Source organism: Drosophila santomea, chromosome 2R (assembly GCF_016746245.2).
Source record: "Drosophila santomea strain STO CAGO 1482 chromosome 2R, Prin_Dsan_1.1, whole genome shotgun sequence".
NCBI lineage: Eukaryota > Metazoa > Arthropoda > Insecta > Diptera > Drosophilidae > Drosophila > Drosophila santomea.
Window position 1 is genome coordinate 9,865,330 of NC_053017.2, and position 27,173 is coordinate 9,892,502.

General features: G+C 44.8%; 4 protein-coding genes across 28 annotated transcripts; 2 read left to right on the top strand and 2 right to left on the bottom strand.

The window, feature by feature from the left end:
* Positions 1 to 235: 235 nt before the first annotated feature.
* LOC120445758 (glutaminase liver isoform, mitochondrial) lies at positions 236 to 9,252 on the top strand. 14 transcript variants are annotated; one of them, XM_039626348.2, is made up of 7 exons: positions 245 to 562; positions 3,715 to 3,821; positions 6,028 to 6,057; positions 6,628 to 6,867; positions 6,937 to 7,310; positions 7,365 to 8,395; positions 8,603 to 9,252. In XM_039626348.2, exons 1-7 carry the CDS (start codon positions 368 to 370, stop codon positions 8,774 to 8,776), a joined length of 2,151 nt encoding a protein of 716 aa, XP_039482282.1. In that variant the 5' UTR covers positions 245 to 367; the 3' UTR covers positions 8,777 to 9,252. The 14 variants fall into 14 exon arrangements, with proteins under 14 accessions (XP_039482274.1, XP_039482275.1, XP_039482282.1 ...); XM_039626352.1 differs by lacking the exon at positions 245 to 562 and adding an exon at positions 3,304 to 3,442; XM_039626340.2 differs by having other exon boundaries at positions 236 to 562; positions 7,365 to 9,252.
* A 443-nt stretch (positions 9,253 to 9,695) lies between these two features.
* Positions 9,696 to 20,270, top strand: LOC120445635 (plasma membrane ascorbate-dependent reductase CYBRD1). 4 transcript variants are annotated; one of them, XM_039626169.2, is made up of 6 exons: positions 9,696 to 10,045; positions 11,952 to 12,107; positions 18,614 to 18,837; positions 18,905 to 19,127; positions 19,188 to 19,352; positions 19,481 to 20,270. In XM_039626169.2, the coding sequence occupies exons 2-6, from the start codon at positions 11,989 to 11,991 to the stop codon at positions 19,620 to 19,622; spliced, it is 873 nt and encodes a 290-aa protein (XP_039482103.1). In that variant the 5' UTR covers positions 9,696 to 10,045; positions 11,952 to 11,988; the 3' UTR covers positions 19,623 to 20,270. The 4 variants fall into 4 exon arrangements, with proteins under 4 accessions (XP_039482103.1, XP_039482105.1, XP_039482107.1 ...); XM_039626171.2 differs by lacking the exons at positions 9,696 to 10,045; positions 11,952 to 12,107 and adding exons at positions 14,184 to 14,276; positions 14,720 to 14,983; XM_039626173.2 differs by lacking the exons at positions 9,696 to 10,045; positions 11,952 to 12,107 and adding exons at positions 18,005 to 18,439; positions 18,493 to 18,550.
* A 14-nt stretch (positions 20,271 to 20,284) lies between these two features.
* On the bottom strand, positions 20,285 to 23,771 carry LOC120445634 (arylsulfatase I). 7 transcript variants are annotated; one of them, XM_039626167.2, is made up of 7 exons: positions 23,757 to 23,771; positions 22,345 to 22,467; positions 22,118 to 22,277; positions 21,974 to 22,061; positions 21,528 to 21,919; positions 20,673 to 21,417; positions 20,285 to 20,608 (listed from the first exon to the last, which is right to left on the bottom strand). In XM_039626167.2, exons 2-7 carry the CDS (start codon positions 22,450 to 22,452, stop codon positions 20,407 to 20,409), a joined length of 1,695 nt encoding a protein of 564 aa, XP_039482101.1. In that variant the 5' UTR covers positions 22,453 to 22,467; positions 23,757 to 23,771; the 3' UTR covers positions 20,285 to 20,406. The 7 variants fall into 7 exon arrangements, with proteins under 7 accessions (XP_039482101.1, XP_039482099.1, XP_039482102.1 ...); XM_039626165.2 differs by having other exon boundaries at positions 23,562 to 23,770; XM_039626168.2 differs by having other exon boundaries at positions 22,345 to 22,459; positions 23,393 to 23,770.
* Positions 23,772 to 24,058: 287 nt separating this feature from the next.
* On the bottom strand, positions 24,059 to 26,936 carry LOC120446180 (zinc transporter 9). 3 transcript variants are annotated; one of them, XM_039627018.2, is made up of 8 exons: positions 26,617 to 26,936; positions 25,695 to 26,557; positions 25,501 to 25,642; positions 25,038 to 25,444; positions 24,658 to 24,986; positions 24,531 to 24,605; positions 24,357 to 24,470; positions 24,059 to 24,292 (listed from the first exon to the last, which is right to left on the bottom strand). In XM_039627018.2, the coding sequence occupies exons 2-8, from the start codon at positions 26,554 to 26,556 to the stop codon at positions 24,248 to 24,250; spliced, it is 1,974 nt and encodes a 657-aa protein (XP_039482952.1). In that variant the 5' UTR covers position 26,557; positions 26,617 to 26,936; the 3' UTR covers positions 24,059 to 24,247. The 3 variants fall into 3 exon arrangements, with proteins under 3 accessions (XP_039482952.1, XP_039482953.1, XP_039482951.1); XM_039627019.2 differs by having other exon boundaries at positions 25,501 to 25,627; positions 25,695 to 26,562; XM_039627017.2 differs by having other exon boundaries at positions 25,695 to 26,562.
* Positions 26,937 to 27,173: the final 237 nt, after the last annotated feature.

Here is a 27,173-nt window from a genome sequence, read left to right on the forward strand (position 1 = left end):
CAGTTGGCATTTTCTCCCCCGCCTTGGAACTCTGCCCCACGGCAAGAGAAAGAGAGAGAGGTTTGCCATTTACGTTTACTCACGACCCAAGAAGTAATCGCCGCTGCTTTCTCTACCGCCAACGTTTTTGCGGCAGCGTTGAGCTGATTATGAGCTTTCTGCTTTCGGCAGTTTAGTACCCAGCGATTGGTAAAAGAGAACGCATGTGCAGACAACGGAGCGGATACGCAACTTGAACGTGAACGCAGCGCCCGCAAGACAAGACATCAAGTACGAGCATTAAGGAGTACCCCCTGTTAGGCAGCCGATTATCCAAGATCCTAATCGTCATTAGGGCAACCAATTAGACAAGTCAGTGATTGTGATAATGCTTAAAGGTGTTCCCACGCTAGCCGGTCGAAACCTTCGTCTTCTGACGAGCCAGGCACAGGTGCTGGTCCATCAGCGCGCCAAGGCGTCCGCCGCCGAGCCCGTCGAGGAATTCGACCAGGAGACGGATCTCTTGAAGCGCCTCAGGTTCGGACACACGGGCAAACAGCTGCAGCAGAAAATAATCAATGAGGTAAGTTTCGCGGAGCGTTTCAAACCGGGTGGATGAGCCGAAAAACAGCTGACTAAGAACATGTTTTGGGCCTAAATTTCGACCGACTATTGATTTTTCATGAGTTACCCCACAAAAGCGAACGCATAATCCGCACAGATGCGCAAATACTCGCCGAAAAGCCAAACAGTTTCCAAAAATAGATCTCGAAACTTAAACAATGACCAAGATATGGACTCTGGCCTGGAAGTGATTTTGGGCACGTAAGGGCGTATGACTTTCTTTCCAGCCTGACAACGCCGGATTTTTAACTGAAGACGCCGGGCATTAGTTTAATTAGATAAATGAAAGGCGCAGCGTGACTGACGCAATATCCAGATAACACACCCACTGTCCTGTCTCTCCCCCAAAAAAAAAAAGAAAAGATAATTGAGTTTATCTTATCGCATCTGTGATTGCGGCGACTAGACTACCGGGCGAACTAATTGTGAAATTATCATGACAAATTTCGGGGGCTAGGTGCTAATCAGGTGCAAATCAACTGACACACTCATCCTTAATCCCCAAATTCCCAAATGCCACATGTGACATGTGGAACTCCCACTTCGCAGAAGTCGCTGTCAACAAGTTTATAATTTTGTTTATTATAGTGTCAAAAAATCAGACGACGGCGAGACGCCGACCGAGACATTGAAACAATGATTGCGAGATTGGAAATGGGAACCGAGATGGTTATAAGTCAGCTTATTTATTAATCTTTGGCTCGTGAAACAACGGCGCCAATCGCAAGAATTTGTATTCGAATACACTCAGAAAAAGCCGTGCTATGCATGAGTTTCTATTCTTACCTACGGTAGATAGATATATGGCTTATTTCCGGCAAAACAGTCTTAATCTTATTCAGTGGAACTAAAATCTTATCAACCTGAAATGATAATTTATGTAACTTTGATAGGGATAACTAGTCTGTGCTATTTTTAAACCAAATTGTACTTTGTTAAAGAAGCTGGTTAAAATTAGACACTTTCTTATCGGTGGCATGTTACAATCTTATGCCACAAAAGGGGCAAAAGCACGACATAAACATTCCACTTTATATGAAAAATCTCATTTATATCTAAATTCTATATATAACCTACTCTGTAAAACGCAGTATAATTTATTTAATATTTCTTTCTGCATAACTAAGACATTTTTTGCTGTGTATGTGATTCACAGAATCTTGCAGTGTTAAAGTCACGCGAAACTGTCAACCGAAAATAAATAGTGTAAACGTGAGCATGGCAACACAAAACACATATTTATGAACAAATAAAGTCGGAGGTGGAATTCAAGCGGAAACAATTATGGATTGGAGTAAAGCTGGCGAAGATTTTGGCAAAAGTCCATCACTATTCGAAATTGTTTGCGCTGCTTTAGTTGCCATGGGAGAAATGAAAAAGCACACACACACGCACACATTCATAAATATTTAGCATACCGTGCGTATTATTAATATTTAGCGGCCACAACACGAGAACACAAAAACCAAGCCCCTTCACTCCCCAGTGCCACATGGTCGCTAGAGAAAAGTAGAGAAGTGGAGAATAAGAGAGTTGGATTGTTCTTAAACAAACAAATTGATGATGATATTCATGAGTGGAGTCATGACATGTGCGAATTTTATTCAAATTCTGTAAGATATTTCGATGTGAAAAGAAATATGCGGAAATTTCTAGATCTTACATATTTATTTCTGGAAAATAACCCATAAGGAGTAATTGAGAGCGATGAAATAAGAAATATATTTTATAACTGCGATAAGGTTCTTTCATAAGCCTCATTAAGTCATGCCCTGTTTTATTTAAATATAGTTAAAGGCCTCCAGTTTCCCTTAAAAGTTTATGGTCTTATAAGTGACAGTAGTGTTTCGGAACTACCACCTACAAGAGTAAATTATATTCAGAAGATCGTTATACAGTATGTATTACTCGTTAAATGAGTTCTAAACTTGCGTTTTTTAATGTAACCATGTTACATATATTGCAACCCGAACTGCGTAGAAAATTAAAGCGAATTTTTATAAATAAATTGCTGCATTTCATAACACATTGACTTAATCGAAAGCTTTGTGAAATTGCATAAAAAAATTGATTTTGATGGGGCACAAGATGGGTTTCTCAAGTTCCCTGAATACGTTTCTCTGATATTTTCTGATAAATATAATCCGCATTTCCGCGAGAAGTGTGCGTCAATGTTCCGTCAGCTTTGGGGATCCAAATTCGAAAGGTGCCAAAGTCCCACGCTAATGTGACAGGCCCCTTGAACGGAACTTGTTTGCCCGATATTATATTCTTTTTATCTTCATGGTGCTGTTGTTATTGAGCGAGATATGCGGCACATGACTTTCTTTCGCTGAAATAAGTGTTTAATAATATGCAAATAAGCAGCGAGTGCGAAAAACGCCTAACAATGACATATCAGATTTTGAAGGCTAAGATTTACCCTTTTCTGGGAACAAGAAGCCAATTTATGGCAGCGATTTGGGCACGTGCAAACAATTGAAGCTGTTTATCTCCACAAGTTGGTGGAATATTTTCAATCAATTAGACTGAGTCAAGGAAATTGAGTTTGAAAGGAAAGGAAGAAAAGCACCGAGGCATCTGGTCCGCTGATGTCACGCGGTTAGGTAATCCAATCCAATGGTACTTAGGATCGACGGCAGGACAGGAAGTATTCAGTTGCACTAATGAATGATTACAGTTTCCCCATTAACGCAAATAGAACAGTTCAGAGAGAAATTAGTAGGCTAAGGCAAATATGTATTCCAAATCAATAATGTGCAAGAAGTTGGCATTGCAGATATAAGGGAAATACTTAAGAGCACCGAACCAAAGGAGTATGATAGCTATTTCCATCCTTGTAAGCTCCAAAAGTGTTGCCGATTTTCGGGGATCTCATAAATGTTTGAATAGGCCAAACAACTTCTTTCTATAAAAGCAGCTCGTAAATGGCATTTGTCCATTATTTGCACTTCGATCCAGTTGCGGTATACATTGGATATACCTTGAAAATATGCTAGTACGTGCCATAAAGTTCCCAGTTTTGACATAACTGGGAAAACGTGATACGAACATAGAATTTCCGACCCAAACAACAGCTGTAATACACAACGAATATTTTGTTCATTTCAGAAAAAACTGCGCGCTCCACCGCTTATGAACTTGGTGTTTGCCAATCGAAAGTTGTCCTTCTACGATACCAGTTCCACGCCAAAGACCAAAGAGGATAATGCCAAGCTGTGAGTACATGATCAACACCTCAATCCTAACCGCACTCATTTTCACTGTCAATATTACATACTACAAGTAAACCGCAAAACAATCCAGAGCACAGCACTTGCACAACTGCATTCAATCGTTCAATCTTCCAATTGAGATTGCAAAATATTTGTCCACTCATTTGCACCTTTCTCGTCTGTGGCTGTGGCTGCTTCTTGCCCACTATTTCCCACGTGGCTATAACCAAGTGGGTCAACAGCTCATCTGCTGCCAGGCTGCATTTCAAGAACCAATGTTCCATTTTTATAACCGCTGCAGTTTGCGATGCTATTCTTAGTTCGGAAAATATTGTTTTGAAAACAACAACCGAAAACGTTGACACACACAATTAACAATCTCTGCCAAAGTCCAAAGAAATCGCAACAATATTTTGATGGCACTTTTTGGGGTAAACATTTGCGAGCTCCCCTTTTGTTTCAAGCAGGAGCAGGGAGATTATGGGGCTGGGTGCTCCAAGTGGGAGGTATCTACCCCGATAGCACACGCTAATTGCCGGCAATCTCAATCGCATAAAATAAATTAACATACGTTTATTAAACGAAGATAAAAATCGAATTCGCTCGCTCTTTTCGGGTCTGCTGAATGATTTATATACATATGTATTGGCTTTGATGTATGATGTTGGCGAACTATAAAACCATTGGCCGTTCGCGGACTCGTCTCATTTTGGCGGTGACGGGCCGCAAGTTTGCACAGTGAAAGAGCGGGATATACCTTGTACCTTATCGGAATGATGGGCGATCGTAGTTGGAACCTGCTGCAGTACGCCACCGAGAAGGCGCCACTCCCACTCGACGGCTACACCGCCGAGGAGGCGGCCCAGTTCAAGGACAGCATCAGGCAGAAGATCGTTGACGACCTAAAGTCCATGACGGGCGAGGAGCTGATAGAGCTGGTCAAGCAGAATGCCGCCAAGGAGGTGGTGGAGAAGGCGGATATTCCGGCCACGGAACCCCTTTCCGGCACCGAAGAGGGCAAGGAACGGGTGCAGGATGATGCGGATCTCATAGATGCCGGCATCATAGCCGAAATGGTCGCCGGACTGTGCACCAAAAGCCAGAAGGAGACGTTCATCAAGGTGATAACGAAGTATATCAGGTAATTGTGAATCATCCAGAGACGCGCCCACCCCCTTATCGGAATCGGATTCGGAATCGGAATCAAAGAAACGGGGTTCCGCCGCGTGACGTTCTCCTCCTTATCGGAGTGGTTTTGGAGTGGTGCCCATGTGAATGTCTGCTCCATAGAGCGCCAGAGTGCCAGACAATGGCCAGTGCCATTATAATGCTATAAATCCAGCCATATCTGCTCCGCGGTTGTGTGTGCTCGTGCGCGCTTTGTGTATAGAGAAAAAGGAGTTAATTAATTTATTTTATTGGCAATAACATGATTTAGAAATTAGCACATTCCGGCCCTGCGCTGCTCTCCGTGGCCCGTACTCTGCTCACCGCCAGCCGCTCTCCAATCTCCGGTCGTCTATCCGTGTGGCTATCTAAGTGCTCCGTTCGCTGGGAGCAGCAAAAATCACACTTTTCGCTAATGTATAAAATGCCAGCGCGCTTACTGTTGTTCCCATTAAACTTGCAACAGCTCAGCGCTCAAGTCAAGGCGATCCGAGTTCGAAATCTAGTATATAAATCAAATATAAATCAGCCAAAGCCCTCGAATATCACGTATACGCCGTGATGGTGCAACCAACTGAAATGGAGACGCTGAAGCGCCAGAGCGAGGATGGGGAGACCAAGGAGCGGGAGGAGAACTACAGGCGGGGCAAGGAGCAGGAGACCACGGAGACGGCGGCCATCATTGAGGAGATTATCGAGGGCATCTCGCTGCAGAATCGTCGCGGCACCATAGTGCGTACTATTTCCGCGATAATCAGGTAAAAATAGTGCCGGGAAGTGCAGCCCAAACAGAAAGTCAGGGACAGGGACAGGGACAGGGAAAATATGTAGTATCCACCATTCAAGTGGGTCGTAAAAATAGACTGTGCACATTACACACCTCTTATCTAAACGACACACCCCCTATATAAGTATATAACCATATAGCTATGCCAAAACGAAAATTGCGTTGATTGACGCTCATTACACGCTCATTTATGGCCAAAATATGGAAATCTAACTAACAATTGCCGTCTGCTCATCCTGTTTATCACTCTTTTAGCACTCAGAGACGCCACTATTCAATGCGGCCGTGAGTAATCGATTGAACTGTTCTGCTTTTTTGTACACTCCCCAGTAGAATTTTGCATTTGAATCAGTTGCCATGCCCATAGCACACCATAAACCCAACGATCTCTTAATCAAGCCCATCTCAACTAAATTGGAGTTGATTGTAGTCTGCGCGAAATGATTTCCACAAATTGACAGTTCCGAAAAAAGTCCCAATTAATCAAATATAATCAAATCGGCCAACCATGGAGGAAGATCTAAAATTAGAGACGTCCAACTGGATCTGTGCAGTTTTGTTTGTCCGCGCTGCATTAGATGTCTGTGAGCCAATTAGCACCATGACTTCAGCGCCAGTTGGCTAAAGACAAACCCCCTTTAATGTTCCCCCCCTACACCTGTACACCCCTTGGCAGTAGCAGTAGCAGTAGCAGTATGATTTGTGATTTTTGCCTTGCTTTTCCACACACGCATGCTAAAATTCAGTCGGGGATCGCCGCTCAATTAGCAGGTGCCCTAAACCCAATTGCTTTTCTGCGGCTTCGCATTTCGCTAATTTCCCTTTACCAACTGGTTGTATTCCTCCTATTCACAGCCATCGCGAGCAGGAGCAACGAAATGCGGAGGATGTGCTATTCGACATGTTCGCCAGCGAGGAGACGGGCCTCATCTCGATGGGCAAGTTCCTGGCCGGGCTAAAGACCACCGGCATACGCAGGAATGATCCGCGAGTGCGCGAACTGATGGACAACTTGAAGAAGGTGCACAAGCTGAATAACTACGAGACGGGCTCTTCGGCGGAAACGCAGCATCTCAATCGGGAGACCTTCAAGGCGTAAGTTATTGCCTTAGCCATCCTAGCCAATCCTAGAGCTCTGATTGTAATCCTTGACCTATTATTCAGTGTGGTGGCCCCCAATATTGTGCTGATTGCCAAGGCCTTCCGGCAGCAGTTCGTGATCCCCGACTTTACGAGCTTCGTCAAGGACATCGAGGACATCTACAACCGCTGCAAGAGCAACACACTGGGCAAGTTGGCCGACTACATTCCGCAGCTGGCTCGCTATAATCCCGATTCGTGGGGCCTGAGCATCTGCACCATTGACGGACAGCGCTTCTCCATCGGCGACGTGGATGTGCCCTTCACACTCCAGAGTTGCAGCAAGCCACTGACCTACGCCATTGCCCTGGAGAAGCTGGGCCCCAAGGTGGTGCACTCGTATGTGGGCCAGGAGCCGAGTGGCAGGAACTTCAACGAGCTCGTCCTGGATCAGAACAGTAAGTGGGAAACCAACTAATTACTATTCCAATTGTACAATTGTGTCTCCTCAGAAAAACCGCACAATCCGATGATCAACGCTGGTGCCATCCTGACCTGCTCCCTGATGAACGCCTTGGTGAAGCCGGACATGACCTCCGCTGAGATCTTCGACTACACCATGTCCTGGTTCAAGCGCCTGTCCGGCGGAGAGTACATCGGCTTCAACAACGCCGTATTCCTGTCCGAACGTGAGGCCGCCGATCGGAACTACGCGCTGGGCTTCTACATGCGGGAGAACAAGTGCTTCCCCAAGCGCACCAATCTTAAGGAGGTGATGGACTTCTACTTCCAGTGCTGCTCCATGGAGACCAACTGCGAGGCAATGTCCGTGATCGCCGCCAGTTTGGCCAACGGGGGCATCTGTCCCACCACCGAGGAGAAGGTCTTCAGGCCGGAGGTCATCCGGGATGTGCTCTCGATCATGCACTCCTGCGGCACGTACGACTACTCCGGGCAGTTCGCCTTCAAGGTGGGTCTGCCAGCCAAGTCCGGAGTTAGTGGCGGCATGATGCTGGTCATCCCCAACGTAATGGGCATCTTCGCCTGGTCCCCGCCCTTGGACCACTTGGGCAACACAGTGAGAGGACTACAGTTTTGTGAGGAGCTGGTCTCCATGTTCAATTTCCATCGCTACGACAACCTGAAGCATCTGTCCAACAAAAAGGATCCGAGGAAGCACCGCTACGAGACAAAGGGTCTGTCCATCGTCAATCTGCTCTTTTCAGCTGCCAGCGGAGATGTTACGGCCTTGCGCCGTCATCGACTCTCCGGAATGGACATCACCCTGGCCGACTACGATGGTCGCACTGCCCTCCATTTGGCTGCCTCCGAGGGACACTTGGAGTGCGTGAAGTTCCTGCTGGAGCAGTGTCATGTACCCCACAACCCCAAGGATCGTTGGGGCAATCTGCCCGTGGATGAGGCCGAGAACTTTGGCCACAGTCACGTGGTGGAGTTCCTGCGCTCCTGGGCTGAGAAGGCCGATCTGTCCAACGAGGAGTGCAACCCCGAGGCGGTGACCAGCAAGACACAAGCGGATGAGGTCAGTTCAGGTGCAAGTCCATGTTCAAGTCCAGGGCCAAATCCAGGGTCAAGTACAGGGTCAAGTCCAAGTTCAAGTCCATGTTCAAGTCCAAGTTCAAGTCCAGGGTCAAGTCCATGTTCAAGTTTAAAGACGGGAAACCTCTTGGGGCAAAATCCAAGCAAGCCAAATGACAACTTAAAGCTGAATTCCAATCTCGCCTTCCAGGAAATCTGCAGCACAAGCGATTTGGAGACCAGTCCGACCACCAGTCCCATTCCCACCCCCGTGGAATCCGGATCCAGGGCAGGATCCGGGCGGTCCAGCCCGGTGCCATCGGAAGCGGGCAGTACGGCGAGCGTCGGAAGCAGCATCGATGACAAAACCAAGCCGGGACTATAGGCGCACACAGAGATCCAGGATCCCAGCAGAATCTCTCTGACTAAATTATTCGCACAACCTATTAGTTTATGTATATGATGTATTAGATTAAAGTTAAGAGTACCCGAAATGCCACCAGTTCACGCTGGCCGGTTAGTCCTATATAATTTGTAGTATTCATCCCACGTGCAAGTCGTGGTCCTGCGGCATTTGTACTTGTACTTGGTAGTGCTTAGTTAGCCACAAAAATTCCATGTAATCCTACGAAACAATGACAATAATCCTAACGGATATCCAACGAACCCACACAATTTGGGTCTGTGACCCGCGCAAATGTATTGCATTCGTACTTGTCAATTGATATGTGTATGCTTTTGAATGTGTATTGATAATCCTTTTTAAGCAGATCCAAATATGTCTGTTAAGATATACCTGATTGATTGAATATATACATGTTTAGCTGAGAATACACAAATATATGGCATATCGTCACTTAATGGGTCTTTCGCGGTTTTATGGTTAAATACGGTTCAAACCAACGCTTAAAAGTCTAATAAACAATGGTAATTATACTTTTTAAATCCCATCAAATCTAAAAAATATGAACTTAACATTTCTTGAGGGCACAGACTGACTGAAGTTTGTAAGGTTGGTTTGGCCTGTGCTTTGCACTTTAAACAATCCTGGAAAATCGAAGCTGATAAATTGATTAATCACCATCCTTAGGAGTTTCGAAATGATTGCCTTAAATTCAAACATCAAGCCATCAACTTATTCTACATTTCATGTACATAACTTGCGCCACTCTACAAGTATCTGCCATAAACTTTGACAGCCGAGCGTATTTTACACGAAGACACAAGACACGAAGCTGGATTATGGCACCATTATGGCATGTCATCGGTTGGCTTTCCCAGTGCCGCAAGGTTCAGTTCGTTCGCAGCATTCGTGGAGTTCAGACGTGGGTGTGATTGACTCTGAGAGCGTGTGTGTTCCGTGCCGGTTTGTTTGCGGAGTTGGAGTTTCCATCATCCGTCAGCTCCCTTGCACCAGCTTGCGCCGCACCATCATCTCCGCCGGAGGAGGGATGCACTCCGTTCGCGTTCGGGCAGATGAATTAATTGGGGAAAATTGTTAAATTCCAGCTCGTTGAAGCGGCCACAAATCCAATTAAGCGTATACACCATTGGCGGAGAGTTTTGTGCATAATAGAGTAATTAAGTTTTCATTGAAAAGGGTTTTTGACACCACACCGCAACGCACACATCGCACACGCCACACGAACTTGGGGTAGGTTCACATTTTCCCGTAAAGACAGTAAATCGAGAGTGGCAAGAAGAACAGGAGCATCGTTTTCGTCTTCGTTTCCGTTTCCGCTTTGCTAGCTGCCTAGCTGCCTAGCTGGCTTCTCATATAAGAATGCATAAAACACAGATTTCGCCAGACCCAAATCGGATTATTAAGTCCCCGCCACAAAAGGATGTCTATTGTGGGAAGACTGGGCATGGCCCAGCCTCCATCCCAACCCATTCCGCCTCCTAGAAACCGATTTCTGCATTTCCCCCCATTGACAATCTCTCTGCACAAGTCGCTGCATATCCGGGCCTCGAAACATTTGGAGCCCTTCTTTTGTGAGTGGATTTTTGGCCGCTCGCTTTGTTTGTTTGCTTCATTTGGCGCAGATATGGGCAGCCTCAGCAGCTGTGGGATTGCATAATGTCCAGCTTCCTCTCCAGAAAGTAGCCCAAAGCGATTGGGGATTGGGGATTGGGAAGTGGGCCTGCCTCTGCCCCCTGGAAACAACGAGATCTTAGATCTAATAGAAATACTTTATTAATAATTTGGGGACAAGTTCTTAGGAACTTACCAACGCTTTAGCAGAGCAACCTATTAATTAAGGAGCAAATCATACAGAGCTATAATTGAATTTTATAGAATGTAGAAATGAAATATAATATGTAAAATTAATGAGTCCAACAGTTCCATATGCTCATTATAAATGGATACAAATTGAAACAGAAATACATTTTCTGCATGGGTGTTACATAGTTTATACTGGTCTTCAGATTATTAATTAAGTAACCAGCTTTAATAATTCGCATTTTCCGTGCTTCCCAATAGAACTCTACTTTATTCCCCAACAGAGTAAATCAAATGACTGAGGGCGAGAGACTTTAGTGATTCGAATTAAAACCGAACTGAATGCACCCACAATACGAACCTGCCTCTCTCTCATTTACTAATAATACCCTTAAGTTGGGACCTGTATAATCAGCTTAATCCAGGCGGAGGGAGTGTCAATCCCCGATCCCCACCGTCCAGTTCCGTGGGAACTGGACACATGTGTATGCGTGGATAGGGACAGTGCTATGGACAGGCTATGCAAACGATTCGCAGGAATTTCGGAACGGAGGGGCGGACTGTGGTTGCCGGTTGACTGGTCGACTGGTTGGCTGGTTGGCAAAGGAAGTTGGCTTCGGCATCAGCAAATGCCAGGCATTGATGTGTCCATCAAGTGTCTCTGCAGCGGGTTCAACGAACCCCCCAGAACTAGAACGTCCGATAATAATTGATTGGTGGGAAAGCAGGAAAAGGGCGCCGAACGGAGCCCACACACATTCCAAGTAGGAGTATGAGTATCTGAAGTAGTCAGAGTATCTGAAGTATCCAGAGTATCCGGAGTATCTTCGACTTGACGGGCGACACGAATCGGAAATTGGCGCTCTCTGCAGAACGCATTCGGACGTGTGATGAGCCAATTTCACACATGGCAGAGGCGGCTGCAGAAGTACGTGAAATCCACAAGAAAAAAAAAAAACAAACAGAGAGCGAGCCAAGTGCAATGCCCTGGACTTCAGTTGACGCTGCACTTTTGCCACCTTGTGGAGTCGCCAAAAATAAATGCCAAAAGCCATTCCGACTTCCCGCCATGAAAAGCGGCTTCCCCGCTTATTATGTTTGCTTTCCCCCCATTCGAAAGGCCCATATATTGTACAGAACTATATATGCAGACATGTAGCGGCGCCGCCATTCATCAGCAGATGAGACCTACACCCCCTATTATTATGCAGAGTTGCGGATGTGGAATCCGAATCTGAATCTGAATCGAAATCCTGCTGCTGCTCTGTTGTTCTCTCTATTAAAGTGCCACATTTAAATGCCGAGCCTCATAAATGTTTTTCTTCTCGCAATGCAGTCGGCGGAGCAGAGGCATCAAAATTGATTGCTTTCACATGGACACGAACTCGGTGAGTCCCCTCCCGCCGATGGAGGAGGCCATGGACAGGGTCAGCGAGAAGTCGCCCCCCGGAACACCCAATGGCATCGACATGCCCCCGCCGCCAGATGAAAAGTGAGTTCAGATTACCCAAAGACCAAAAATAGACCGTAAATGAGTGCAAACTCGGTTGCTTTAAATATTAAACCAGCTCTTATATAGAACTAATTTAAAACACTTACACTGAATTTATTGCTTTTAATCTTCTTAGGTAACTAGGTTATGGTTAAAGTTACCCCAGTTCAAAGAAAGAATATTAATAAATAAGCCAGATTTGAAATCAACATTGAAATGCATATTTACAGATATTAAGATCGATTTTTCAAGGCTCAAGTCCTTTTATTTCTACTTTACTTTACTTTATTTAATTGTACATGTTTTCATATGAAAATTTCTCTTTTCTCGGTTACATTTGAAAAGACTTTTAAAACATCTTATGTCCAAAAAGTCTACCGCTCGTCCAATCAATCCCCCATTCCCAGCTAATCAACACAATTTAGTCAACAGATTCCCCAACACATTTGTTTATCAATATTTAAGTAAATTGTGTCACTTATGCATGGCAAATTCGAGGCAGGCACAAGAACATGGAGACCAATTTCCCCGGAGGCCAATTTGCAGCTCTTGTCTAGCCGGCAATTGGCCTTGCCCATCTCCTCCGATGCGCTGCTCATCTGCCAGTTGGAAGCTCTAACTTAGGATGAGAGATATGGAAAACAGGAGACGACTTAGACACCCGGCCATTCGTACGCTGGCTTTAATCGATTTTAATGGCACCACGCGGCGTATGTGTAATATTTACATGAAATAGTGCCCGGGCACGTCAGGAATTGCCCCAAAGACTAATTAACAATGACGGAGAACGGCGAGTGTCGACGCCTACACACCCTTTCACAAAAAGGAGGAGGAGGACGAGGTCGAGGTTATTTTTACGCGCCAATTTCCTAATTCACGTATCTTTGAAAGTCGTAAATTTTATTTTAATGCGACCTCGTTGCAAATCACACAAAAAGCCGGGACACATCCTTCCTGTAACCCGTACAGGCCCACAAATTCAACAGTTGATCGCGTGCGCCCAACTCACATAGTAACTTGGCCGTAAACATTCCGCCCCGGAATCCACCACATTCTCCCACGTCCTTTGGCCATGTCCTTGTCCAATTTCTGGCACGAAGCTCGGTAAGCTTCAAGTAATTACTGGTATTTTTCCTTCTTTTCCCGGGGACTCAACCTTTTCGCCGCCTCGTTTTCATTTCATTTTCATTTGATTTCCAGTAATTTTTGGGCGCGTTGCCCGCACAATACCCACTTGGCTTATGGGCTCCAAGGAGCCGGAATAATCACCCAAAGTCCCAGGGTGTGTTTGTTGTCCTTACGGGAAAACAGGAGTGGGTATGGGACATCAGGTAGATGAATGTGTGGGTGGTTTCCCACTAACCCGTTCCACCAGCAATTGCTGACCCAGTATTTCGCTGGGAAATTAGTGGAAGCCCCGCTTCCATAAATATTTGATTGATTCAGGCTGCTGCTGGCAGGTGTTTTGATTGATACTCCTATTTACTAATTTATTTATAGTCACGAAGTATTGTTGACAAACAGGTGTCCCACTAATTAGTTTCCGAGTGAAGTTAGTGTGTAGTTAGCAGACTATTTCTGTCATCTTACGTATATTTTAGTCTATTTCACTTTAAGATGGAAACCTTTTCCTTATCACAGTGCCACTTATTTCTCCCAACAGTTTCCAGTCAGCTGACGAACTGATCTATCTTTTATCTTAACTTTATTTACCCCTAATCTCAAGAGATCAAATAGACCATAGATTGCGCAATACAAGGTCGAGTCGGAAAGAAACCAAGCCATAAATAACGCTAATCAAAAAACGTAAGCTAAATAATTAACACACATCTTTGAATTCAAATTTCTGGGCCTGGTTTGTTTCCCTGCTGAAATGCTCGGTTGAAGTCTCGGCGATGTTGATTCTCCAGTGGTTCATTTCTTTGCTGATCAACATAAAAGGTTCTGTCAACTGCTTCAAAGCTGAATATCAGTTGATGTCTCCGCTGAACTGTCGCCCATAATCGATCTAAAAGTCGTGTATTTTTTTAGCTCCTGAAAGCTTCGAGCAGAAAACTGAAATAAATTTTCAGTTGCCTCTAGCTGATCGCCGCGATCTGATCGTCGTTACACTTCATTTGATAGTAAAATTGAGTGAATTTAATAGAGGATTTTTGTGCGGTTGTTTGTGTTAGTGCGGTTGTTAACAAAAGGAGCTATATAAACAAAAGCATAGAGAAATTTACCAAAAAACACTTTTTCATTTAAAGTGCTTTGTTTATGCTCAACTTGTGTGCTACTTTTCTACATTTTTGCGTGCTTTTTACACGATCGTCCACTTTCTTTGACTAAGAAGTACTTTTTCGCGTTGTTCGCCGGGAATCTAAATTTGCATCTATCAAATCCCAGCTTGATTAAATTCGTTGTAAAACTGCGGCCACTTGAATAGATAACGAACCGAATCCGTCACTGTTTTTGGATCGCTTTTTGGCCCCTTGTGATTGACAAATTAACGCATTCAGATCGATTAGCATCTGTATTCAAACTGGAAAGGTTCTATTAGCGATTAGCGATTAGAGATCCCATAGCCAGACTTTGGTTCTCAATTGTCTCTCGATTGTGGCATTTTACAGAACCGATACACAGAGAAGCCCAATTACGCGGAAAACGCATATATAAACGACCTTTAGTTGGGCCATCCCAGATATATTGTATATATACAACTAAAGTATATAAAGCCGATCCGTGACGCACCACGCAGCGATTCTAGGTGAAGTGGGTGGCTGTCACAGGCGAGCGAAGCGAAAAACCCAACAAATTTCGGCCCAAATAGCAACACTTGGCTAAATGCGAGATCGCCACTTGGCCAAAATGCCGCGTGGAGGAACGACAACATCGTAAGTCCCAAAATCGAACTAAGAAAACCACCCCCCAGGGCCAGACTTTAGACTAGAATATAAGCAAATTGCGTGCTGTTCTCGAGTGTATTTATTTAATTTAAACAATTGCTGCTTGTGGAGGAAAAGTACTTCGATCGAGCACAGGGGGTACACATGTTAAGTGATAGTGTCAGGTTGTTGTGTAGCGCGAATTCAATTGTATCTGCAAGATACAATTTCAAACCTACATACGTATGTATGTCTGGATGTCTGGGGTTCGCTTCGGATTATTGGATCGTACCCGCACTCCCTCCAGAGATCGCCTTAATTAAACAAGCCGCGACATCGACGTCGTCTCTAAACAAATGCCAGGCATTGTACAGTAGCCCCTCGCCACTTCAAATCGCATCGGATCGCTTGGGATCAGACCAGTATATATGCCGTAGTATGCCGTACTCGTACTTCGTCATAATCAACCCGCAGGATACGCAGAAGTGTGTTGTAGTGTTCGAGTGATTTTCAGCCATGCGTGCGACAGCAAATGCTTTAATTTGCCTCGATCCGCAGACTTTTAATTGTGCACTCCGCGTCAGCTCGTTACTTGTTACATCTGATGGTTTCTTTAATTGAATTGTGCCCTGGCTTCCTGCTACCATTGCACTGCCACTAGGTTTTCCATGTTTTCATCCATCTAGCGGTAGCATTGCTCCAGTTTAGGTACCACACAAGTAACTCAAGTTGTAGGCATAATTAGCCTGGTTTTATAGAGGCCTTCGTTGAAGTTCTGGTTTCCCTATCATCTGATTAGTACACCTTTTTCTAGATCCACTCTCAGTTGGACATCCCGCTGTCATGGTCATCATAATCTCCATCACATGACCGAGATAAGCAGGTTCCTAACTCATCCCACTGTAGTTCCACGAGGAGAGTTTGCTTATCTGCAGATAAGAAATGTAAAAGGCTTAGACATAGTTAAACACATTATATCTGTAAAATATAATATTATTTTAAACATGATGCTCGCAGAAAGCAAATCAAATTTGCATATCTCAGATAGTAGCCAAAGTAATGGTTAATCTTAATCTTAACTGGTAATACATAGATTTTGAAGTTCTTGGTAATATTATCCTACAATTTGCATTTAAAAAAATAAATGTAAATTGGAACTGTATGCCAAGTCATAAATAATCATTAAATCAATCGTCGAGGCTTTCTCGGCTTATATTTGCACAAATCATGCAATAATTTGCATTTGTTAAATGACTGTAGGAACTGCCAGATTACGCTGCAAAGTTGATGCGCTTTCTCTGTTTACTCGCCTCCCATTTGCAGTGGGTGCCACCGCCGAGTCAATAGCCTTTCATCCACAATGACCCATTAGCCATGAGTAGCTGCACCTAGGCCAAAAACCCGGCTCAAAGAGTCTGGCTTAGAGTGAGGCTGAAACTGAGGTTCAGGTTCAGATTCGAATGCATGAAACAGGTGGCGGCCAAGAAACGAGTTTTCCATAAAACGAAAAGCTTTTAGCGAAAATTTCTCAGCGCAGCGAGCAAATGAAAAGTGAAAGAGATACAAATGTGCAGCTAAAGATACAGATACATTTACAGACACACCGCACACACTGCCGTGGGCTTGTTTTCCAACCATCTGCGGCAAGTGAAATGTGTGTTAAACCAAAACAGCCACTGCAGCTAAAGCTGCCCCCCAACCCCACCCCCCTGCAATGTGTTGATAGCTAAATGCCTGCCCCAACCGCACTACCAATCCCAAGTCCATACCCATACCCATACCCATTCCCAAACCCAAACCCAGACGCAGCTGCAGCACATCGACATCCACACTCACGTCCACGGCGGCGGAGGAGTGCAACTTGTGGCAGACACTCGTTCATTGACACCGCCATCGGGTGCACAGCAAGAAACGTGATCAATGATCGTCATTAATCTATTTTAAAGGCACATTTATTTAAAGGCATTTGCCTATGAACAGAACGAATTTCTTATCTTCTATTAACATTATATCGATGCAATCAGAATATAAAGAATTAAAACAATCATTAGTTTATTTGTGAAATAATATTTGTTAGCTATTCGATAGTTATTTTAACGTTATGATAATATTTCTTGTAGTCCCTTGAATCGGTTTTTTATTATATCTGATCAGTAATATATGTATATATAAATATATACATACTCGTACATACATATAGATAACCTTTTATAACTAGATCTCGAATTGGAAGATCGCATCTTAGACAATTAAATATTAAGCTTTTGCATCACAATACCTGTTAGATTTAGCTTAAATTATCGTATATATATTTCATATAAATCCCTGTAACGTCTCCGCATTTTCTCCCAGTGCTCCGATCTTTTGCCACACCGATCTCGCTCCGCGGTGTCCGATGCGGCATGTCCGTTGCAGTTGCACTTCGCGGCTAGTGTCGCATGTAAATGTAAATTGGAGCAGCATCGGCGTCACCCCATGGCATTATCTTCACAATGCAGTGATGCAAGTGTCGTGAAAGCGAGAGCGATGGCTGGTAATTCGATTCGCTTTTGCTTTCATTATCACAACAGGGGGCTCGCACTATTAATTTAAATAATCGCTTTGTTTACATTCGATACGTTGTTGCGCCAATGCATTTCGGAATCTCAAATGGAAGCCAAGGAGCTGCACTTGGCGATGATTAGGCGCTTGGTTGGCGGCCAGCAATGCGTCTAATTGCGCCGAGTGCACAATGTTTCTACTCCAGTTTGTCTGCAGGCCGTCAGCTTTCGAAAGATCAACAGATGGCTTCGGTTTGGCTGCCCATTGTGTTTTTCTGGGACTTCTCCCACTGCAGTGATGATGCCGATGATGATGATCCGTATCTCTGTACCATTCGGCTGGGTGAGATCATTGCGCCCAGCATCGACCATCGAAGTTGTATGTCATACGATCGCACGACAAGTGATGAAATTAATACGACAGACAGGCCGCAATTGGGTGGAAACAATACACTTTTGACTCCATTACCCTTTCCCCAGCTGTCAAAATCATGCCAACAACTAAACTTTAACCCAAAACATCTACACGGGGAGCACATTCACACCAAAGAAACCGAAAATTCCCGGACAAGTGGAGCAATCTTTAATCCACGCATAAGGGAAAATTGGATATTTGCTAGGCAAATGAGATAATTGCGATTTCTCTTAAGCCCACTGTAATGCCACTTGATCCATCCATCCGTCTGTTGTCCATCAATTAGGCCGATTAGCAGCACATTCAACCCACAATTAGCGTAATCTCTTGAGAATCTCTGGCAGAATCTCCATAATTTGAAGGCAGCCCCCGGAACCATCATAAATTGTGTTTAATGAGGGGAAGCCTACATACCCCACATTGTAGTTGGACCAGATCTGTTCTTAGAAATCAAAATCTATGCATCTAAAATTCGGGTTGTCCCTAAAGTATAAGAGAGTACTGGTTAAGGTATCAAATACGATTACATCTGAGTATGAAACCCATTGACGGACCCTTTATAGATGAACTGAACCGCCTGTTCCTTCATCGACCCAACTTCATGAAGACTCGAATTAAAAAGTAATTGCTTAATGCTTCATCACGTGCTTTCATGGATTTCCATCTGCTTCAATCTCGTTACAGGCGCTATGAGGAGGATCCAGACAACGCCTGGAACTGCTGCTCCTGGTGCGAGTACTTGCTGATCGTCATCCTGTCCACGATCCTGCTGGTGGGCGTCCTGGTGCTGACCCTCTTCTGGGTGATGTTCTACCGCGATGGATTCGCCTGGTCGGAGAGTCCCAAGCAGCAGTTCAATCTGCATCCCATCCTGATGATCGCTGGCTTCATCACGCTATCCGGATTTTGTAAGACCCTCCCAATTGTGTAGCCGTACCCATCTTAATCTTATATGATATGCCCTCGCCCCATTAGCCATCTTGATCTACCGGCTGTGCCGCTGCGTGAAGCACATCTATGTGAAGCTGATCCACATGTTCTTCCACGCCGTGGCCATTCCGTGCATCGCCCTGGGTTTCATATCCGTCTTCGCTTCCCACGACGCGTTGCAAAAGGTCAACTTCTATAGCCTCCACTCGTGGCTGGGCTTCGTGACAATGGGCATGTTTGTGCTCCAGTTTGTGATCGGCTTCTTTAGGTGGGTCTCGGTGCCATCTCGGTGTCCTAATCCGGCATATTAATCACTCTTTTCCGACAGCTTTCTGGTGATGCTGTGCTGTGAGAACAAGACCTACAGCTGCCGCTCGGCCATGGTGCCCATCCACGCCAGCTTGGGACTGGCCAACTTCTGGCTGGCCATTGCCTCATCCGTCACGGGACTGATCGAGAAGGAGCGCGAAACCGTCAACGAGGTGGGCGTGAGGTAAGAATAGTTTGGGTATATCATAGATAGCACAATTGTAGATGAATGCAAAGCAATTACTTAAGTTCTACATAGTACTAAGTATTACTTTTAGCCGAAAGTGGTTAATGTTTTTAATATCTTTACAGCAGCGAGAACAAACTGGTGGAGCACTACATCACCAGCGCCATCGGCGTCACCCTCGTCACCATCGGCATCATCGTGACCTTCGCGGTGCGGCGCTCCAATGCGCCCGCCTCGGCGAAGGTCTACGTCACGGAGCGCATTTAGACGGGCCGTCCGGCTCGTCGGAAACTCCGCCGCCGGATTTGGTCCACGGCTAGGAGGGGAAGCGAGTCGCAGCAGGTGTACCCGAGGATCCCGGACCTCGGCGAATTGGACTGGACTTGGGGAAACGGACCAGCGGTGTCCGTTCGCCAGGCTTAGCGCACAGAGACCACGCTTCTGCAACTCTATCCGAACCCTTTGTAACCTTTTATATGCCAAATTAAACCCACTTCATACACTTAGACTACTCCATATGGCTCTAATCAAAACCTTTGCCCACTTTCAATCTCTCAGTAGGTGTGTAGGATTAGGAATCTCAGCAGAAGAGCCGACCAAGCAAATCTAATCAAAATTGAAAAGTGTTCAGCCGAACTAACTGATGCATCCAGGCACTCGCAAGCTAGATTAGCCAGTTTTTTGGTACTATAGTAGAATTTTGATATATAAGCCCATGTAACTAGTGTATGATCGTACCACGTAACGCATTGAATATTGAATGTACGCACTCGAAATCAAAACTTTCGCATTTGATGTTTTTTGTAATCGTGCAAGTATTTGTATTTTCATAATGCGCTAAGCAACCTAAGCTGTAAACCAATTTTACAAACAAATAAATACTTTTGCCCTGTCTGAGGGTTTCATAATAACCAATTTGGTTTTCGCAGTTTTTATATCTAAGTATCTAAAGGTAAGAATTCCTTTCTGCATGCAATCTACATTCCTGAGATTATATTCCCACTTCCGTACTGTTTAGATCTTCCATAGCAATTCATATCATATCTTTATTCTACACAGTCTTGGCCAAAGTAATATCCCCACTGAATGTATCAAGATCATTACGAGTATATTGATAGTCCCCAAAGTTCGTCCACGTGTAGTTCCAGAATCTGGGATCGGCTCGAGGATCAGCGGGCTTATTTGAGGGCGGCACAGCGGTGGCATTAAATCGCTCGAGCTCCGTCATCAACGCGTTTACCACTTCCGGATATCTTAAATGAGTTTGAAAAGAATGTAAAACACTGCAAAATAAACTTCACAGATTTCAGAACTTACTGCTTGGCCAGATTGTACTGCTCGCAGGGATCATCGCGAATGTGAAACAGGCACGGAGCAGAGAAGGCGGTGGCCAAGCAACTCGTTCCTTGGGAGGATTGTGCCGGACACGTCACCGTGGCAGCTGCTCGTATTCTCTGCTGATCCGCCCGACTTGGAAGCATCTTGAGAGCATCCAGCGCTTTGCCCGCCCTACTCTTGGCCACCAATTGCCAGTCGTACTGACGGGGATCTCTCTCCCCCGCAGGACCATACCAACCATCCCAGCTTCCCCGGTAGTTGGTGCCCTTGACCAACTTCCAATCCCCAACGCTGAGAGCTGCACTGCCCCATATATCATCGATATTATGGAGCACATTCAGGCGTGGGGACGCCTTGTCTTGAACCAATGCCCGCCAAATGCTCTGGCCATCGATTTGCTGGCTGAGATTAGCCACGGCTGGTGGACCACCTGCTGCCTCCAGGAGCGTGGGCAGCCAGTCGGTGATGTGCATGGTCTGGTTGGACACCCGTTGGCTTTTCTTGAGCAGAGGTGACCACATGAGACCCGCCGCTCTGACTCCGCCCTCCCACAGGGTATTCTTGACGCCCTTCAGGGGATAGTTGGAGGCGAAGTTGAGGTTGAATCCGTGGGCTGGTCCTCCATTATCCGAGGAGAAGATGATGATCGAGTTCTCCAGCATGTTCGACTTGCGCAGTTGATCCACGATTTGGCCCACAGAGTCGTCCATTTTGGAAACCATAGCTGATAAGGTTATAGCATACATACATAGGTGATAAGGTTAAAAATTCTTAAAATACAAATTGCACCTATCAGTAGTACAGCATGGGTATTTTTATGAAAGCAACTCTTACCTGCAAATTTTCGGCGTTTATAGTGCGGAATGTGCGACATCTTGAGCACATCGTTGTCCGGAACTGGCAGCGGGTTGTACGGATTACTCGAGTGGCAGGCTGCATGGGCAACGTAGAGGAAGAGGGGACCCTTGGTGGCATTATGGCTGGCAATCACCTTGACCGAGTGATCGGTTATCACGTCCGTGGTGTAGTGGCCATGCAGGTCATAGGCCACTTGGGTGCCATTGCGCATATCCAGACCCCACTGGTTGTTCTCCACGGCGGTGTGATCGTTGTAGTCCTGGTGACCCGACCAGAATCCCACGTGGCTACTAAAGCCGCGATGCAGTGGAGTGTACTTCAGCTTCCAATGGCCCAAATGCCACTTGCCAGCTATGTGGGAGGTGTAACTGCAAATGGAGATTGTGTTTATAAAGCTGGCGACATATATCACACTGACCTACCCCAACTCATTCAGATACTGGGGAAGTATTTTCTCCTCCAAGGGCAAGCCTCTTGGTTCGGCGGCATAAAGAACTGTATGTTGCATTCCTAGATAAAAGGCACTAATTATTATAGCAATAAGCAAAGGATAAAAGATAACACACCTGTGTGTATAGGATATTTGCCAGTCATAAGGGCAGATCTGGATGGAGTACAGATAGGTGCCACATAGTAACGATTCAGAATGATACCAGAGTAGGCCAAAGCATCTATGTTGGGCGTGGGAATCTCCGCCGAGCCATGGAAACCCACATCGTTGAAGCCCTAAAATAGCAAAAATATTAAAACTATAAGAAACAATATTAAATTCAAAGTAAGCCATATAACTCACCAGATCGTCGGCCAAAATAAATATAATGTTGGGCTGCGCTGGAGGTTTTTCCTCCTCACCTACAATCAAGTTTGGCAGCAGCAGACAGATCAGCCATAAAAACCACATTGTGCACCTGGAAAACTAGAAGATTGTGATTTATAGTCGACACTTAAAACCACACCATAAAAAACAATTAGTTAACTAATTGATGTATTGTAGAGAAGCTCAGTGACACTGATTACGAGAACGAGCCGAACCAAATTGATTGATCTTCCACCGATTTGAATAGCATTGAGTGGCATTGATCGTCATCTATGATGGAATTCATTTGCCTGTGCAAATGGAACTGAATCAGCAATTGCACTCAATGCGACCTCAATATGAGTGGATTGCTCTTCACCTGCGCCGAATGAGTTGATTCGCAGTTGCGATACATTATTCACAGGGATACCCCTAAGAACGTGCGGAATGGGAAACGAGTTTACTCATTTGGCCATTGTTCAGAGCGATTCCATGTGGCACCTAATTAACATGTAAATTGAGTTTGTCGCTGTTTGCACCGTTAATGGGTCAACAAGTACCACTCGGCAATCGGAAAGCTCAAATTAAAAAACCAAATTAGATTCGGAAACTTTTTCTGGGCAGATCGCACTGCGAATGCTCTTATGACTTGACCAACATAAACGGAATATATATGAATTAATTATAACTGATCACTGACAAACACTAACTAACTTAAAAGTTTAAACATTAATATAACTTTTTGAATAGCTCAGAAACTGTTAAAAAATATTTAACTTTTATTAGGTATTATGAGTTTCGGTAGACTAACAATAACTAATGTTACCAAGTGTGCAGCCCTTTTCACTTTAAATCAATTAGATATTATTTTCTGTTCAACATTAAAATCTATATTATGCATTTTCAATAGGTTATATATTGACCAGATTTATGTGTTCTGTTAGTTGAAGCCCCAAATTGTTGGCCACAATGTGATCTCTCACTTTTCTATGCAGAAAACCCTTTGTTGAACAAACAATTCTATTGTTTGTCATAGGTCACTAACCCGTTATGAGATTCCAAAGAAGTTCGTTTATGCAAAATCACTCAACTGGCGATTGTAATATTTTTGTGGCGATTAGTAAAGTTCACGCTCTTTAGCACTCTAACGTTTATTTACTTTACTCGATTTTGGAATTAATTAAAAGGACAAACAAACCGCATTCAATGCTTACTTAACACATTAACTTGTTAAGGTTTGTTATGCATGAGTTTTGGCATCGATTTTATTTCTCAATTTTATTATTTGTCAATTAACTTCAATATATCGGTGTATATATGCGTAAATGCTCTGCAGTATTCGTAAATAATTTATGTTCACAGAGAATCCCACTTTGCAGTTATTTATTCGGCACTAAGCGCACACCTACCGCCAACCGTTTTAATTCACGCGCCAAGTCAGACTGAAAAAATTCCCAAACAGCGGACCCAGAGACGCGTACTTTTAACAGTGAAAGCAAAACGCTGTTAAAGATCGAAATCTATTCGCACAGGCGAAGAGCGCCGCAGGTCGATTCGTCCGTTGAAATCGCAGCCAAAGGGGAAAAGGGAAAACTCTTGCTTTCGTTGACCTCTGAACCGTGACACCAGAAAGGCAAAACATTGCACGGGGTATTAGGGAATATCTAGGCTCTTTAATTCAACAAACTACTTTAAGAAACAGCTATATGTATACCTTTAAACCACTGGGCTCCTGTCAAGCCTGCGGCAATACACTTTTAATGCTTAGCTCTAAATTTACATCTAGAAGTACACAGTGGGAAATAAATATATGCTAGACAGGCAATAATTTCTTATAGAAAGCAACCAAATCACCCAATGCTTTATGTATTCAACAGTCCCCCAGGCGAATAGAGGGCGATTAGAGTATTTCCAGGTCCACATGACGTATTTCCGGGAATTGTGTCTGTTGAAATATGAAGTGTATAAGTTTAAAAAGAATAAAAAGATTATTATTTATTATAACTAACCCGCAAGTTCATCTCAATGCGATCAATTTCGCCGCCCATCAGGTCCACAATGTTTTCGCCTTGATCCAGCAGAAAGCTCTCCAGATCCTCAACCTTTTGAAAGCCTCGAACAGTCTGCGGGGGTAAACAAAAACCGGTCAATGACAGGCCCAGAAATGGGTCAATACCACATACAGTGAGCAGTTTTGCGAGATCCTGTTTGTCCAGATACGAACGCGTCAACTCACGGCCGTCAAAATCGAGTTCAGCCTGGGGAAATGAACTATAGTATCGTTGAAGCCCTTTAAGAGCATGCTTTTACCTTATACCGAACCCGAGCGTTGCCAATATCGATTCCCTTGACATCGTAAATCGCTCTGATCATCACATCAGCCTCCAAAGCAGAATTAATCTTTTCTAGGCGCTCGGAAGCAATGGATATCCCTACCAGCGCATTAGCATTTGTATAAATGATAAAAGAGGCCACAGCGCCCAGAAGAGCACCTATAACCAGTGATCCAGCGGCGTCGAAAATGGGGGATCCTGTGTAACTACTTAATCCCATACAAGCTCCGGCCACCATAACGCCAGTTACAGCTGCAGCGTCTTCGCACAGCACCACATTCACGCACGGATCCTTGCCAGAAATCACTGTAAAATAAGATGTATAATCTATTTTCACTTTACACATAAAAAGCTTACCATAATCTTTAAAGGTCATATTGTTTTCCTTGGCCGATCGTTTAAGCTCATTGATGGCTACCACCAAAGTAGCTCCCTCAGAAACTAGCGATCCCATTAAGATGCAGTACACCCAAAACAGATCTGTTATGGGTTCCGGATGGAGAATGCCATCAATACCGTGGTAGATGGACAGGCCACAGCCTACGCAAAATATGCCAACGCCCGAAATCAGCGAGGATACATAACGCATGTTCATGTATCCATAAGGATGATCTATGTCCGGACTCTGAGAGGACTTGTAGATGCCAAAGGCGAGAATTAGCTGGTTGATTAGGTCTGCCAATGAATGGATAACCTCCGCAAACATGCTGTGGGAACCGCTGTACAGCCAGCCTCCTGCCTTGAAAAGCAAATTAGCTGCATTGCTAAAAGGGAAAAATTTAATCATTAAGGCATCTGTTTGTTAAGTTATATAACTCACATAGCGATGGCGGTGGCCACCACTTGTCCGGACTTCTCCGACTCCTTTCTGTTGTCGAGCATTACTTTGGTTCGAGAACCCATCTCTCTGCGGTAGTCGCGCAACCGCCGTTTGACAGTGAATAGATCTGCGGAGTCATAGACTTTAGCATCCATATTAAAGGTAGAACGGACACAGGACACAAAGGCACTTACTCTGCTGGTATTGCTTGCGCTCGACCTCCCGCTTGAGTCGTTCCCGCAACAGGTTTTCCTTGGATCCCCACACTTCTACAGCCTTAGCTTCCACATCGCGACGCCAGTAGACAGTCATGGGGGGCTCCTGCTCGTACGGCGATCTTCGCTTAATTTTAGGCAGATTCTCGAGTTGAGCAGCGGTCAACAAGAAATCGCTGATGGCCCTGTTGGGGGTCACAAAGTTGCGCTCTAGGGAAGCACGATAATCGAAACGTGGTCGCTTTGGAGGAATCACAGGCGTCACCTCTGCAGGTGAGCCTGTTCGACTAGCTTCTCCTGCCTTTTCAGCTAGCACAGCACCAGCTAAAGAATTTTTAGTTGGGCTTGTCACTGTTTCAGGTGGATTCTTAATTGAACCAGAGCCACCTCCCAATCCCACAGCACCAGCTGCTATGGCAATGGAGCTGGAACGTAGATTGATAGCCCCTGCGGCCAATACCGGCTCTTTCACCTTGGCTAGCGGTGGCAGATCGGATTTTTCAAACACAATCTCGTTAATCTTGGAGTCCTCGATGGTGGTGCTGATAGAGAGGATGCCCTTTGTTGTCTTCACCTCAAAGTTTTTCGTTTCCTTCTCCTTTGGTTTGGCAACGGAACCAGTGGTGGACTCCTCCTGCAAAGGTTGGTCCTTTTTCGAATCATTGGCGCTGCAGCGAAACTGAAGGAACGTGCTTGGTCGCTTCCCCGGCTGTAGTTTAAATGACTCGCCGTCATTCCGCCTCCAGGAGTTTCTGGCATCGGGGCGCAAGGAGCACTGGCTAAAAGCCTTTCCGAAGTGCTGGTGTCTTCGCTGCAGGATCTGCACGCCGCGCAACAGCATCCTGCACTGAAGAGGAATACATATTAAGCTTATCTCTTCCACGCATATGGTAGTGCTTACACGGCGCGCTGCGTCACTATCTCACTATAGATTCCAATCAGTTGTGTTCTATTGTTGGGGGTGCTCCGTGGTTTCTCTTCTAGCGCAAAGCTACGTCATGCGGGCCGAATAAAACGGGTGGAGTACGAATTGCGGTCGCAACTATTCCAAAAAGGGTCGCTTTGTGGAATGCCCCAATCGTTCCTAGGGCCACAATCCTTGGACCGTCGAGGGCTTACTTGGAAATGTACTTTAAATAAACATTGGCGATTTTTTATACTGAAAATTTAACCATCACCGGCTGGCGCTTTTTGCCTGTGCTTTGGCCGTTGATGTTGTGGTTTTCTTTTCATGCCAACACAGTTTGGTCACACTTGCAGAGGTTATCACATGTTCTCACGGAGCAGCATACTGAAGAGTCAGAGTGCGAAAACAAATTAACATATGCAAGCCTATAAATTCGAATCAATTTCAAAACATTTAACATAATGAACATACTGCGTTATATCCATATACTTTTACATTACTATTTATTTTTAATTATTATTGTTCAAAAATATGGGTTAAGACGTAATAGC